The following is a 14,537-nucleotide window of genomic DNA, read 5'->3' on the forward strand; positions in this document are numbered from 1 at the left end:
AAACAGAGACCACCGCAAAAAAAAGACTACTCTCCGTGAGATGTTTAGAAACAGACTCCATGTGACATCGAGTGCGCCTAAACAGAGTTGCCAAATAGTGTGTATTGTCTTGGCTAAATACGGGTACAAACGCTAGCATTGAAAAATAGCGAAAAGTTTGGGTGGAAAGTTGTATTTTTCGCATGTTTTGAGTTTAGGGGAAAGTTGGGGCGCCTATAATTTTGCGCCCAAACTTTTCGCAGCCACTGTATACAGTACAATTAGGTAAATACACAGATTTTTCATACACTATCTTAACCTCTTCCATACAATGATACCAACGTAAGTGTCGTGAGGCATAAGTACAAGGATGCTAGCATCAGGGTCTTGATTATATTTATTTTGTAGTTGTGGCCAGGTGACCCCCAAATTCTGTGAACTGGTTTGATCATGTTTTCTGTTTGTTATTACTCGAGTGAAAGACAACAAATAATACAGCAAAGACTTTAATATTTCATAACACGAGTGGTGTGATGCAACGTACATTAGGCATCCGATGCTGCGAGCGAGAATTTAATTCGCACTGAAGAGGTTATTTAGATTTCTAATCCATATCTTATACAAATATGCCATACAGAAAATGAATGCAATAAGTATCTATCTTACAAGTCACTGTAACATGCAACCTCAGCATTATCTTTCAATCTCAAACCCACACTGCCAGCCTTCATTCCCAACATGCCATTACACCCTTTACAATGTGAAAGTACACTACACTTAACTATGATGTGTTTCATCATCGTCAACAAGTGAACATGTTTGACTGGTTTTCTTTTTACTATGCATTCAATACAACAAGATCTTTTTCCACCATGCAATACACCTACATCCACAAACCAAACCCATACCCACTCTCTCTCTCTCTCTCTCTCATTTTCTGCATTAGGTGCTATGTGTACGTTATGTTTATGAAGGAACTGAAGCAGCTCTACATGTTTGCAATACTTTGATGATTCAGATTAACATCATGAACTCCGCCCTATCACACACTGGACACCGAAGCGAAAGGAAGTGCAGCGATTGAGCGCATATCTAGTGGTTTTGTCACTGAACAAGAAGGAAACCAGTTGTTATTGTGTAGGATGGGTAAGCTGTTGTTCTCAAGTGACCAGTAAAAGAAATCCAGTTCTTGAAAAAAGTATAGTTTTGGTAAAATGGAGAAAGAAAAAGAAGAAAAAATAATAAGCGAACCAACGAAGAGAGGACTGGATGTAAGCATAGTAGAAAGTCCAAGATGTGTCATCCCCAAAAGACATTGCTTGATAGATGCTCCAAGGAAAAACCAAAGGTGGGAAAATAACAGTTTTTCAGGGTTTCACAGAAACCCAGGTGAAATAGGTAAAAGCTTAGATATAGATAGAGAAATTAGATAGAGTAATGCATTATGAAATTGCAAAGTAAATGACTTAATGGAATAAATCTTAGATTTAAAACTGGATTACCGAGCTGTACTTAGGGAACTGGTTACTTTGCATAAGAGTAATGAGCAAACAATTAAAGAATTAAGTGACCTAAAGAACAAAATTGAAATCCTCAAAAGAGAAAGCAAAAGAATGAAGAAAGAGGACAAAAATAAAAATGAAGAACTGAAAAAGGAGGTCAAAGAGCAATTACAAGTAGTGACCGGAATGGTGGAAGAGTCAATCAAAGAAACAGACCTCATTGGTAAAAAATCAATGGAAATAAGAACAGGAAAATCAAAAATTTCTTTTAGAGAAATATTACAAAAGCAGATGGAGGAAAATACAAAAGAAACAGTTATGAAAGTAATTAAAGAAAAGGAAAATTGGGTGAGAGATACAGTTGACAAAGGTAAGTGCATTGTGATGCAAACATAGTACCAATATATAAAGGAGGAAATAGGGAAGATCCTACCAACTTCAGACTGGTATCCCTTACAAGCACAGTAGCAAAAATATGCGAAAAAGTTATCAGAAACAAATGGACCAAACACTTGGAAGAAAATAAAATAGTAAACCCTAAACAATTTGGCTTTAGAAGTGGAAGATCGTGTACCACAAACCTAATTTGCTTTTACTCGAGATTAATTGAGATAATACAAGAAAGAGATGGCTGGGCAGATTGTGCCTTCTTGGACTTGCAGAAGACATTTGACAAAGTACCACATAAAAAATCAATAAGAAAAATTGAAACAATAGGAGGAATACAAGGTAAGCTGCTGGAATGGATAAAGGATTTCTTAATTGGGAGAAAAACGAGAGTGGTACTTTGAGACAAAAATTTGAACTGGGAAGACGTGAAGAGTGGCGTCCCACAAGGCTCTGTATTGGCTCCTTTAATGTTTGCCATATATTATGCTGTTGTTTATTTGTGATGGAATGTTTTTGAGTGTATGTGCTATTGTGTGGTGGCTACAGCTCCAACAGATGTAAACAAAGCTTCTGACAGTCCCTATACATATCCTGTCAAAAAAGATCCTTGAGTTGGACACCCACAACAATGAAAAGAAATCACTGACAAACCTCTTCGCTGGCAACTAGGGCAGAGGATCTCAGAACAATCATCTACTAGGAACCAAGAGTGTGTACAATGGAGTCTCCTTCCCCCCCACCACCAATAACCAAGGAAAAAAAAAAAAAACTCTCAATATATATATAGATGAGTGACCTTAACACAACTAATCTGGAGCATAATATCAATGCTCTACTTTCCCATGTTCAGAAATGCGGCTGAACTTCCAGACAGACAACTTAACTGTATGATACAATAACCGTTCAAATATTACAAAAAAGAGCTTTAAGCTATGCCACATAGGACAGTTACCTACCTGTTGAGATGTGTCAGGATAAAGCAGTGACATATGCTGTGCAAGGAGAGACAGTCCACCTTGGTTTGTGAAGACATGAAGAGTTGATGGCAGAGGCACTGTTAAGGCCAAGGATGCATCTCGGCTGGCTTCAGTATCTTTGGCAAAGATAAAAGAGCAATTCAAAAATGAATATTACTTACAGTGCCAGGTCATGGAAACACAAGTAATTTTCATACATAGAGAATATTACACTGCATGTTAGTAGTAATTATAGTAGTTGCTGTTGTTGTTGTGAAAGGTCCTCACCTCATGACATACCAATAACAAGTATCAAATATTTGTTGAAACCAAAGGTCAATAAAAACACAAAAGAGCTTTTAGTGCTCAAACAACAAAGGAGCACACTGGCAGACCACACAATACTGAGAAAATAGGGAGCTAGGAACAGGGATGAGAGAGACAGGAGAAAGAGGAGAGAAAAAGGGAACGAGGTAAAGTGTGTAGGGGGGAGGGAGGAAGGAGAGGAAAAAGGAGGAAAAGGAAAGAGAGAAGGGAAGAGGGAAGAGGAGAAGGGGAAAAGTGGAGAAGAAGGGAGGGGGAGAGGGGGAGAAGGGGAAAAGTGGAGAAGGGGAGAGGGAGAGAGGGGGAGAAGGGGAGAGGGGGAGAAGGGGAGAGGGAGAGAGGGGGAGAAGGGGAGAGGGAGAGAGGGGGAGAAGGGGAGAGGGAGAGAGGGAGAGAGGGGGAGAAGGGGAGAGGAGGTGAGGGGGAGGGGGTGAGGAGAAATGAAGTCTCATCTTATACTGCACAAGTTCTGTCCCCATGCAATAAAAACTAACCATCTTAGAAAAACTACTACTCAGACCTTAAACTGACCTCTGGACAACTCTCGACTTTGCTGCAGGAGTCGGAGTGAAACATGAGGTGTAGGAGCCTGTCCTTCATTACGCAGTGCTGCCATTACTTGTCCTAAGGTCATGATACTTGGTAGTCCGCTCCCCGTGCCTAGGCTGTCATGCACTAAGATGTAATGGCTTGTGTTGGTAGTAGAGGCAGTCGCATTAACTGTACTGGCAGTAGTAGTGGTAGTAACAGTAGTCATACTAGGTGTTCGAACCGTTGATGTGGGAAGTGGTGAAGATACCTTACCACTGGCCAGAGAGGTATCTTGTTCTGTGGAGAAAAAGTACATCAACTGCATTAACAGAATTTCTTAAATGTTTCTAAACATCATTCCCATACTGGAGTATTGGTTCTATAGTAATCAATACTTAGGGGCTTTTGTGACACACCTACAAACCAGTTACACAGTAGTCTTCATTCAGCTACAAGAACAAAATAGATATAATCAGGATGCCAGCATCCTCATATATCCGCTTGCACCTCATGATGTCAATGTCAGCATAATCATATACTAAGGGTTAAAACCACTGCAGATTGAGAGCAGGGGCAGGGGTAATCCAGACACTTCCAAAAGCAAGAGATGAGACGGACGATGAAAAGGCAGAACTAGAACAGATTTGAACAAAGGAAGGGGGTGTATTTACCTAGTTGTATTTTACGGGAAGGGGAGCTATGCTCGTGGTGTCTCGTCTTCATATCTCGTTTTATCTAGACTGTTTATAAATTTGTGTATCGTTTTTGCACACACCACATTCTCATCTAACTTGTTCCAAATGTCTATTACCCTAAGGGGAAAGCTGTTCTTTTTCAGGTCTCTTCTATAACCGTCTTTCTTGATTTTCTTTCCGTGTCCTCTTGTATCTCTACTATCCCATTTTATCAGATCCTATCAATAGTTTCTATGCCTTTCATGGTTCTATAAATAGAAATCAAGTCTCCTCTCTCTTTTCTTTGCTCTAATGTCTGTAGCTCAAGTTTTGCTAGTCTCTATTCATATGATAGTTCTGAGAGTGTTGGTGCGAATTTCGTAATTGTTCTTTGTATTCTTTCAAGTTTTGTTATACATTTTTTTGTACTTTGTGACCGCATCGTCACTGCATACTCCAATCTTGGTCTTATCAAAATGACTAGTATTTTCTTCACCATTTCTTCGTCCAGGTAAGTGCCACTTTAATTGTTCTTATCAAATTATAAATTTCTCCAAAAATTTTGTTTATATACTTATCAGGGGACATATTATTCATAATAATGACTCCCAGGTCCTTCTCATTTTCTACTTTTTTCATTTCTTCCTCTCCCTTTTTATATGATCCCACTATTCTTTTTTTGCTTCTTCCAAATTCCATTATACTACACTTCTTAATATTCAATTCCATCTCCCACTTCCTACTCCATTCCCATATTTTATTGAGATTACTCTGCAGCGACTCAATCTTCTACAGTGTTCACTTTTTTCAACAATTTAGCATCGTCCGCAAAGAAGCTCATATAACTTTCAATTCCTTTATCCATATCATTAATATATATAGCAAACATTATTGGGGCCAGAACTGTTCCTTGTGGAACTCCACTAATCACTTCATTCCAATTAGAGTGTTTGCCTCTCATCATCACTCATTTTTCTTTCATGCAAGAAGTCTTCCATCCACTTCAGCAGTTTGCCCTGTATTCCTCCTGCAGTTTCTAATTTCTTTGGCAATTTCTTGTGTGGCACCTTATCAAAACCTTTTTCAGGTCTAGAAATGCACAATCAGCCCATTCATCTCTTTCTTGTATTACATCTATTAGCCTTGAATTGAAACACATTAAGTTTGTGATGCATGATCGTCCTTGTCTACATCCAATTTGCCTTGGATTTAGTACATACATACATACATATACCAAGGCTTTTTCCCCCTTACAAGGGAGGTAGCCAAAAAGGAAAAGGCATAAAATCATTCCCACCCAATCCATCCCTGAATACACTCCACACCCCTCCACCCTCCCTCTTCCCTCTTATATTAGCACCTCCTGGATGACGGGTCATCCCTGCACCTTGTCCACTGCCCTGGGTCAGAAGCAGTGTCGCAAGACACAGCACATCCACAGCAAGGCCGCTTCATTAAATTGGCGTCCCCCCTCTCCGTCCCCCCATGCATAAAAGGAGAAGATGGGGAGAAATCCCTTCGGGCTGTGTCAAATTTTGCTCACACATAATACCTCACCCCCTATCCCCCGCCCATTCCACCTCATGCATCACATCATCATCCATATACAACCATTCTCCATTCACCCGTCTTCTGTCCTCTCCCGTCCTTCCTCAACAGACATTCCCCTCTTCCCCAAAGCCCCCTTCACCCCATCCATCCACCTCATCCTAGGACGTCCCTTCATGTTCACTCCCTCCACATCTGCCTTCCATACCTCTTTTACTAGTCTTTCTTCACTCATTCTTTCCATGTGTCCAAACCATCCTAATACTCTTTCATCAATCCTATCTCCCAACTCCCTTTCCACCCCCGTTCTCCTCCTCACCTCCTCATTTCTCACTCTATCTAGCCTAGTAACCCCCATCATACTTCTCAGACATCTCATCTCAAACTCCTTCTCTCTTCCTCTCTTATGTTCCATGTTTCTGCCCCATACAGTGCTGTTTGCACAATCACTCCTTCATACAGTCTCCTCTTAGCATCCATTACCAAATGTCTATTCCTCATTACACTCTTCAATCCACCAAGGCATTTACTCGCTTCTCTCAATCTACATTCTACCTCCACCTTTTCCTGCCACATTTGCACCCAAGTATCTAAAACTATCCACTTCCTCCAGTCGCTCTCCCTTAATGCTCACTTCCAGTCTACTGCCACTTTCACCCCTTGTACATCTCATCACCTTACTTTTACCCACATTTATCTTTAGCTTTCTTCTATCGCATACTCTCCCAAACTCTGTCACCAACTTCCTCAATCCCTCCTCCGATCCTGCCACAAGCACAGTGTCGTCAGCAAACAACAGATGGTTCACCTCCCACTTTTCTCCATTTTTTTAAACCACCTCCAATCCCTGACCCACTACCCTTGCATTTACCTCTCGCACTACCCCATCCATGTATAAGTTTTTCCAAATGCCTTACCCATGTTATTTGATCCTTCTTTCACAAATTTTAGCTATCGTACTTGTAAGAGAGACCAGTCTGTAGTTAGTAGTCTTCCTTGTTTCCCCCTTTATATATTGGTACTATATTTGCTCTTTTCCAATCTTCTGGAACTTTTCCTTCTTTCAATGAACTGCTTATTAGACTATTTTGTGTTAGTTCATTCCTGAATTCTCTCAAAATCCAGTTTGCCATTTCATCTGGTCCATGCGATTTTCTGACATCGAGATTACTCAGGTGATTCATTATTTCATTCCTTGCTACTTCTCTCTTTCATAGGGGGGACTTTCTCCTCCCACTCGATATCTCTAAATTGTATGTTCTCTCTTGTAAACACCGATTTAAAATGCTTGTTCATAATTTCTACCATTTCTATTTCCTCTGTGTATTCAACTCCTTGTCGTAGTTTCTCTAACTCGTTTGTTTTTCAGTTTGCTGTTTACAAATCTGTAAAATAGTTTTGGTTGATCTTTACATTTTTCTGACACCTTTTTCGTATTTTCTCTTTTCTTCTCTGCACACTTGTATATATTCATTTCTATACCTAGTATATGTTTACCATTTTTCAGGTCTTTTGTCTTTTTCCATTTTATCTAAGCTTTATCCCTTTTGTCTTTTAACTCCCTACATCTTTTGTTGTACCAACATTTTACATATTCTTTATAAATTTTTGTCAAAATATTCCATTTCTCTTCTACTGTCATTTCCTCCTTGTGTATTCTTTCCCAGTCTGCTTTTTGAAAGAATTCTCTTATTTGATCAAATTTTTTTTTTTTTTATACATCAATCTTCCCTCTCTCTATTGTTCATTTTTTTTTCTCCAAGTATTTTTCCTCATTTAGTTCCAGTTCATCCAATATGTGGTCACTTTTACTTATTGGTGTCTTATATTCAATCTTGTCCACTATTTCAGGTTCTGATGTGATTATTAGGTCCAGTCTCGATGGTTCTTCCTCATCTCTATACCTAGTACTCTCTTGTATCCATTGCATCATTGTATGTTCTATAATCATATCAAGTAGTACACTACCCCATAGGTTGTCTCCACACTTCACTGTCATCTCTTCCCAGCAGATTTCTTTACAATTAAAGTCACCCATTATAACTATTCTTCCTCCATCTTCCATTATCTTATTTAGTGTTATCCTTGTGTCTTCTACCATATTTTTGTGTTCTTTCTCTTCCCACGAAGCCGTTTTAGGAGGCACATAATTTACTACAAACTTCCTGCTCTTCCCATCCCTGTCCTCCACTTACATCACAATCATCTCTACTCTATTCTTTCCATTTAGGAACATAACTCCACTCCCTTGTTTTACCTCTTTGTTTCTAATCCAACAATTATATGCACCATGTCCTACACTATTGGGTGGTAGTGGACCTTTCAATTTTGTCTCTACAATTCCCATTATGTCCAGTTCTTTTTCCTTCAGGTAATCATTCAGTTCATTCAAGCCTGTTATTAAGCCACCTATATTTGTGTAAGACACTTAATTTTCTGCTACTTCCATTATGTTTTCTGTTTCTCTTCTGTTTTTCTCTGCTATGAACCATTTCCTCACTTTCATATTCACTACTCTCCAATAGAATTTCTCTTTGTCTGACTGTTTTCTCATTTTTTCCCCTTAGCTCCTAGTCCTTTTGTTTTCTATTCCTCTTTCCTCTTTATTCATTTCTCTTTTTATCCATACCTGTTTATATTGATCACTGTCTGCTAGTTTCCCTGTTTTTGCTAAGATATTCTCTGCTGTAGTTTGTGACCTGAATTTAACCTTAATTGGTCTGGTCATATCTGTATTGTATTTCCCTATTCTATTTCTTTCCCTGTTTCTGGTTCATCTTCTTGAACTACTTCTAATATCTTATTTACTTTTTCCTTTTCCTTCTTTATTCTTGTAGTCCTATTTGGATTATACTTCTCTTCCATCTGTAATATAATTATACATTTCTTTATATCTGCTATGTCTCTTACTATATTCTCCTCCCTCATCACTTTAATAACTGTGTCCTTAGTTTGTTCTTTCATCTGCTGTTCCACTATATCTCTAAATTCAATTTTATTGTTCTCTTGCACTTTTTTCCAACTATTTACCTCTTTTGCTATGGACTCTTTATTCTCTTTATTATTCCTCTTTAATTCCTCATTCTCATCCTTTACTTTTCTTAACTGTCTTTTTAATTCTTCTATTTCTTTAGTTAGGTTTTGATTCTCCTTCTTTAGTTCTTTCAATTTATCAACTCTTTGGGTAACTAGTGTTAATTGGTTAAACCTAACCTCCCATATTTCATTCATTTCTTTTAGTTTCTCCTCTAAATTTTCTAGTTGGGGGAGGTTGTCATTTCCTCCCTCACTAAATCCATGGAAATAATTATCTTCATCTTCCATTGCACTGCTTTTATCTACATTTCTAATTTTTACATTTTTACTAATCTCTTCATCTTCACCACTGTCGTCTGCCCCTCTCTTGTTGACATGCCGTCTGACCTCCTGGGCCCATTCATCCCCTTCCTCATTTCCGTCCATTTTCCTCAGTAATCCCTCCCCTTCTTTTTCTTCACCTTCCCACTACACCACGAGCTTTCCCCTTCCCTATTAATGCAACGCAGGTACTCGTTGCTGAGATCCACAAAAATTGTAGATTTTTCCAGAGTCCAAACTTCATTGTCACTTTGACTGACGTGTGTGTGTATGAGAGAGAGAGAGAGAGAGAGAGAGAAAACAGAAAGTGAACAAGTGTTCATATTTTTTGGGGAAGGGATAACAAAATAAACTGTCTGGGGTATTGGCTGCTTGTTATTGTGGCAAAGTAGCATGCAGTTGATACTTTAGGGTCTATATGGGGCGCCCCTACGGACCAGAACCACACATCATTTTGTCTATGATAGAGGAAAACTCTTCATAGAGAAATGATGATACTTTTATACTACAACAGTCCCTCCGTTATGCTGTCCCCCAACCCCTTGCTGCTGTCCTGTACCATTTCTCTGAGTATTCATTCTCTGCTGTGGGGAAAAGAATACTGCCACCAAGTATTTCCACTTGGATTGTAAGAGGCGAGAAGAAAGGGACGGGGAGTGGGACTAGGCATCCTTCTCCTTGTAGCCCCACAGGGGACATTCCTAAACGAAAAAGTAAAGGCATAAGAGGGTCTGGGAGTTTTCCGACCAGCACCCTAAGGTTTGGGTTTTTTAATGTGCGTGGATGTGGTACAGATGAGAGTAAAAGGGAAGAGATAGGTAGTATGTTTGTGAGAAGAAAGATGGATGTGTTGGCTTTGAGTGAAACTAAGTTGAAAGGGAAGGATGAGTGTAAGTGGGAGGTTATCAGGAGTGAAGAGAGGGCGAGGGAGGGAAGGGGTGGCTATTCTAGTAAGTGAAGAGATAGGTAAACGTGTAGTGGAGTGGAAGGAGGTTTCCTCAAGGATAATGTGGATGAAGGTGAAACTGGGAAAGGAGATGTGGATCTTTGTAAGTGCATATGGGCCTGGCAGTGAGAAGAGTGTAGAAGAAATGGAGGCCTTTTGGATAGATTTAAATGAGTGCATAGAGGATTTAGGGAGAAATGTCAATGTAATAGTACTGGGAGACCTTAATGCTAGGGTAGGAAATGGTCCAATTGATGAAGTGGTTGGGAAATGTGGAGTTCCAGGAAAGAATAGTAGTGAAGAGTTGATGGTGGAAATGTGTCTAGAGAGTTGATGATAGCAAATACAGTGTCTCGGAAGAAAGTCAAGCATAAGTACACATGGGAGAGGGTGGTGGAGGGAAGGGTGGTAGATAGAGCGTTGATGGATTATGTAGTGGTAAATAGGACTATGATAGGAATAGTTAAGGATGTACATGTGCTAAGGGGAGAGGGTGGGGGAATATCAGATCATTTTTTGGTGGAAGGTAAGTTGAGAGTGGAGGATAGATGGAGAAAAAGGAAAGGGACAAAAGGTAGGGAGGTGCTTAGAGTGAACTCTTTAAATGAAAAGGAAAAGGAGAAGGAGTACAAGAAGAAGCTGAAGGAGGAGTGGGGGGGAGTATAGGATAGAGTAGAGCTAGGTGTGGAGGAGAAATAGGGATGGTTCAAGGAGGGAGTCACAAAGTGTGCAAGGATGGTGTGTGGAACAAGAAGGACAGGAGGAAATAGAAGGAAGGGTAGTGAATGGTGGGATGAGGAAACAAAGAAGGTTGTAGAAGAGAAGAAGCGAGCTTTCACAGATTGGTTACAAAATAGGATGAGGGAGTCATATGAGAGGTACAAAGAAAAGAAAAGTAAAGCAAAAGGTAAAGGAGGCAAAGAGGAGAGCAGATGTGAAGTGGGGTAAGAGTATGACAGAAAATTTTGAAAGTAATAAAAAGATGTTTTGGAAAGAAATTAAGAGAGGAAGAGGAGGCGAATCAAGTAGAGAAGAAAAGGTAAAAGGTGCAAATGGAGAGATGATAATGGAGGAGAAGGCAGTAAGGGGAAGATGGGCAGAATATTTTAGGGAGTTGCTTAATGTGAAGGAGAATAGGGAGGGAAAGATAGTTGCAGTGGGAAATGCTAAGAAAATGAGAGTGATGAGTGAGGAAAATGGAGGAGAAATAAGGAAGGATGAAGTGAAGGCAGTTGTTAAGATGATGAAAGCAGGTAAGGCACCTGGTCTGGATGGATGCCATGCAGAATGTCTGAAAAAGGGAGGTACAGTGATGGTGGACTGGATGGTGAGGTTATTTAATGGTTGCTGGAGAGAGGGTAGAGTGCCGGAGGACTGGAGAAGTGCCTGTATAGTTCCTCTTTACAAGGGAAAAGGGGACAAGTGTGAATGTAGTAGTTTCAGAGGGATTAGCTTGTTAAGTGTAGTTGGGAAGGCTTATGGGAGGATCCCGATTGAGAGGATTAGGAGAGGAACAGAAGGAGTAATTGGTGAGGAACAGTGTGGATTTAGGACGGGTAGAGGTTGTGTAGATCAGATCTTTGTGGTAAGACAGATATGTAAGAAAGCTATAGGAAAGGGGAAGGATGTTTTTTGGCTTTTATGGATCTGGAAAAGGCTTACGATACCGTAGACAGAAAGGCACTGTGGGAGGTTATGCAGATATATGGGATAGGAGGAAAACTTCTAGGAGCTGTCAAGAGTTTTTATTAGTAGAGCTTGTGTCAAGATTAGAAATGGTGAGACTGAGTGGTTTGAGGTAAAGGTGGGACTTCGTCAAGGATGCATTATGTCGCCCTGGCTGTTCAACTTATACATGGATGGGGTAGTGCGAGAGGTAAATGCAAGGGTAGTGGGTCAGGGATTGGAGATGGTTAAGGAAAATGGAGAAAAGTGGGAGGTGAACCAGCTGTTGTTTGCTGATGACACTGCGCTTGTGGCAGGATCGGAGGAGGGATTGAGGAAGTTGGTGAAAGAGTTTGGGAGAGTATGTGATAGAAGAAAGCTAAAGCTAAAGATAAATGTGGGTAAAAGTAAGGTGATGAGATGTACAAGGGGTGAAAGTGGCAGTAAACTGGAAGTGAGCATTAAGGGAGAGCGACTGGAGGAAGTGGATAGTTTTAGATACTTGGGTGTAAATGTGGCAGGAAAAGGTGGAGTGAAGGTGGAGGTAGAATGTAGATTGAGAGAAGCGAGTAAATGCCTTGGTGGATTAAAGAGTGTAATGAGGAATAGACATTTGGGAATGGATGCAAAGAGGAGACTGTATGAAGGAGTGATTGTGCCAACAGCACTGTATGGGGCAGAAACTTGGAACATAAGAGAGGAAGAGAGGAGTTTGAATGTGTTTGAGATGAGGTGTCTGAGAAATATGATGGGGGTTACTAGGCTAGATAGAGTGAGAAATGAGGAGGTGAGGAGATGAACGGGGGTGAAAAGGGAGTTGGGAGATAGGGTTGATGAAAGAGTAGGATGGTTTGGACACATGGAAAGAATGAGTGAAGAAAGACTAGTAAAAGAGGTATGGAAAGCAGATGTGGAGGGAGTGAACATGAGGGGACGTCCTAGGATGAGGTGGATGGATGGGGTGAAGGGGGCTTTGGGGAAGAGGGGAATGTCTGTTGAGGAAGGACGGGAGAGGACAGAAGACAGGGGTGAATGGAGAATGGTCGTATATGGATGATGTTGTGATGCATGTGGAATGGGTGAGGTAGTATGTGTGAGCAAAATTTGACACAGCCCGAAGGGATTTCTCCCCCGCCTTCTCCTTTTATGCATGGGGGGACGGAGAGGAGGGGTTGCCGATTTAATGAAGCGGCCTTGCTGTGAATGTGCTGTGTCTTGCGACGCTGCTTCTGACCCATGGCAGTGAACAAGGTACAGGGATGACCCGTCATCCAGGAGGTAAGATAAGAGGGAGGGTGGAGGGGTGTGGAGTGTATTCAGGGATGGAATGGGTGGGAATGATTTTATGCCTTTTCCTTTTTGGCTACCTCCCTTGTAAGGGGGAAAAAGCCTTGGTATATGAATGTATGTATGTATATATTGAAGATTTACCTTTTAAGGAAGACTTTCCCTGAACCTGAGTATTTGCCTTGTCTTTGCTTCTTTTATCTTTGGCTGTCACGCCTGCAGCCATATACAGCTTGTCTACCAACTCCAGCCCAACTTCCCCCAACTCACGCCGGTCATTTCCATTAACTTCAGGCTCTGGGTTTGTAGTAGTTGTAACACCTCTAGACCAATCTGAAAATCATACAGTCCAGGTTGAAGAGGCTAAGTTCCTCAGATCTATGGCAGAGGTCAAGAAATGCATCTACTTCATCTTGAAATAACCAGTAGTAACATTAACAAGTACTACTAACAAGTTAAAATATCTTTTCTATATCTTCTACATATTCTTATATTCCTATACAAGTCAAAATAATATCTAATAATACAATGTAGTACTCATGATCATCCACACTCCAACAGAACAGGTTTAATATTAAAATGATTAACAGCAAACTTGACAAAACATGTACTGATGGTAAAAGTTCCTACCAGTGACCATTTTGACGATATCAGCCATTGTGGCAGTTGTGGATAAACAGAGCAATTTGGTTTTGTGTCCAGCCCCAAACTTTGGGTGTTGAGTGAGCTGGGGCAAACATGATGATGGTGTACACAAACTGCCCTGGGCGCACACCACGTGCACCAAAACTTTCTCCGTCTCCAGTAACAACTGCAGCACTAGGCGACGTGTGAAACCGGACAGGGAGTGCAAGTAACTTACTCCTCCTGCAGATGTAAGGAAGACCTATTAATATATTGCTGCCTTAGGTTTCTGACAGGACACAAACAACCCTGCAGAGAATGGCAATGGTTCATGTGCCCTCCCGTACATCTCTCCAGGAATAACAATGGTTACCTAGAGTTCATGGTAAACCTGCAACCCTCCAGTGGCTGGATATGGTCCTTGGATCCTCCCATAGATCTCTGGGAAGAAACCTTGGTCTGTATTGTATTGGTGTGGGACTGTTTCAACACCACTGGCTCAAAGTAGTGGCAGGAGGAGAGACCTTGCCAGTTGTAAGCCCTCCATGTGTGAAAAGATGCAAGAAATATAGTTGAAGTTCACAGAGAGAAATCCTGGACCCAGAGTGTCAGCCTCTTAGGTTGTGTTTACAACTTTACACCGAGCAAGTCTGGGCTGATTCTCCCGAACTATTACGAGTTCATTTGAGTAGAAACAACTTTGGTTACAATCTTTCATTCTTTCACTGTTCAGATGTCAAATTACCCTTGTGTT

General features: G+C 40.7%; 1 protein-coding gene across 7 annotated transcripts in view; it reads right to left on the minus strand.

Annotated features, from left to right (window-relative positions):
• Positions 1 to 14,537, minus strand: part of Bruce (BIR repeat containing ubiquitin-conjugating enzyme) — a 146,129-nt gene that overhangs the window by 48,931 nt on the left and 82,661 nt on the right. For 6 of the 7 annotated variants that reach the window (XM_076208056.1, XM_076208057.1, XM_076208054.1 and 3 more), the window contains 4 exons: positions 13,790 to 14,026; positions 13,304 to 13,492; positions 3,683 to 3,979; positions 2,828 to 2,964 (listed from right to left, as the gene is read on the minus strand). In XM_076208056.1, coding sequence (XP_076064171.1) covers positions 2,828 to 2,964; positions 3,683 to 3,979; positions 13,304 to 13,492; positions 13,790 to 14,026 — 860 coding nt within the window. The remainder of the gene's footprint in view (positions 1 to 2,827; positions 2,965 to 3,682; positions 3,980 to 13,303; positions 13,493 to 13,789; positions 14,027 to 14,537) is intronic. The other variant, XM_076208059.1, reaches the window with a different exon arrangement.

The sequence above is a fragment of the Oratosquilla oratoria genome, chromosome 24, assembly GCF_046742065.1.
Source record: "Oratosquilla oratoria isolate Oo_2021 chromosome 24, ASM4674206v1, whole genome shotgun sequence".
In the NCBI taxonomy this organism is placed as follows: Eukaryota; Metazoa; Arthropoda; class Malacostraca; order Stomatopoda; family Squillidae; genus Oratosquilla; species Oratosquilla oratoria.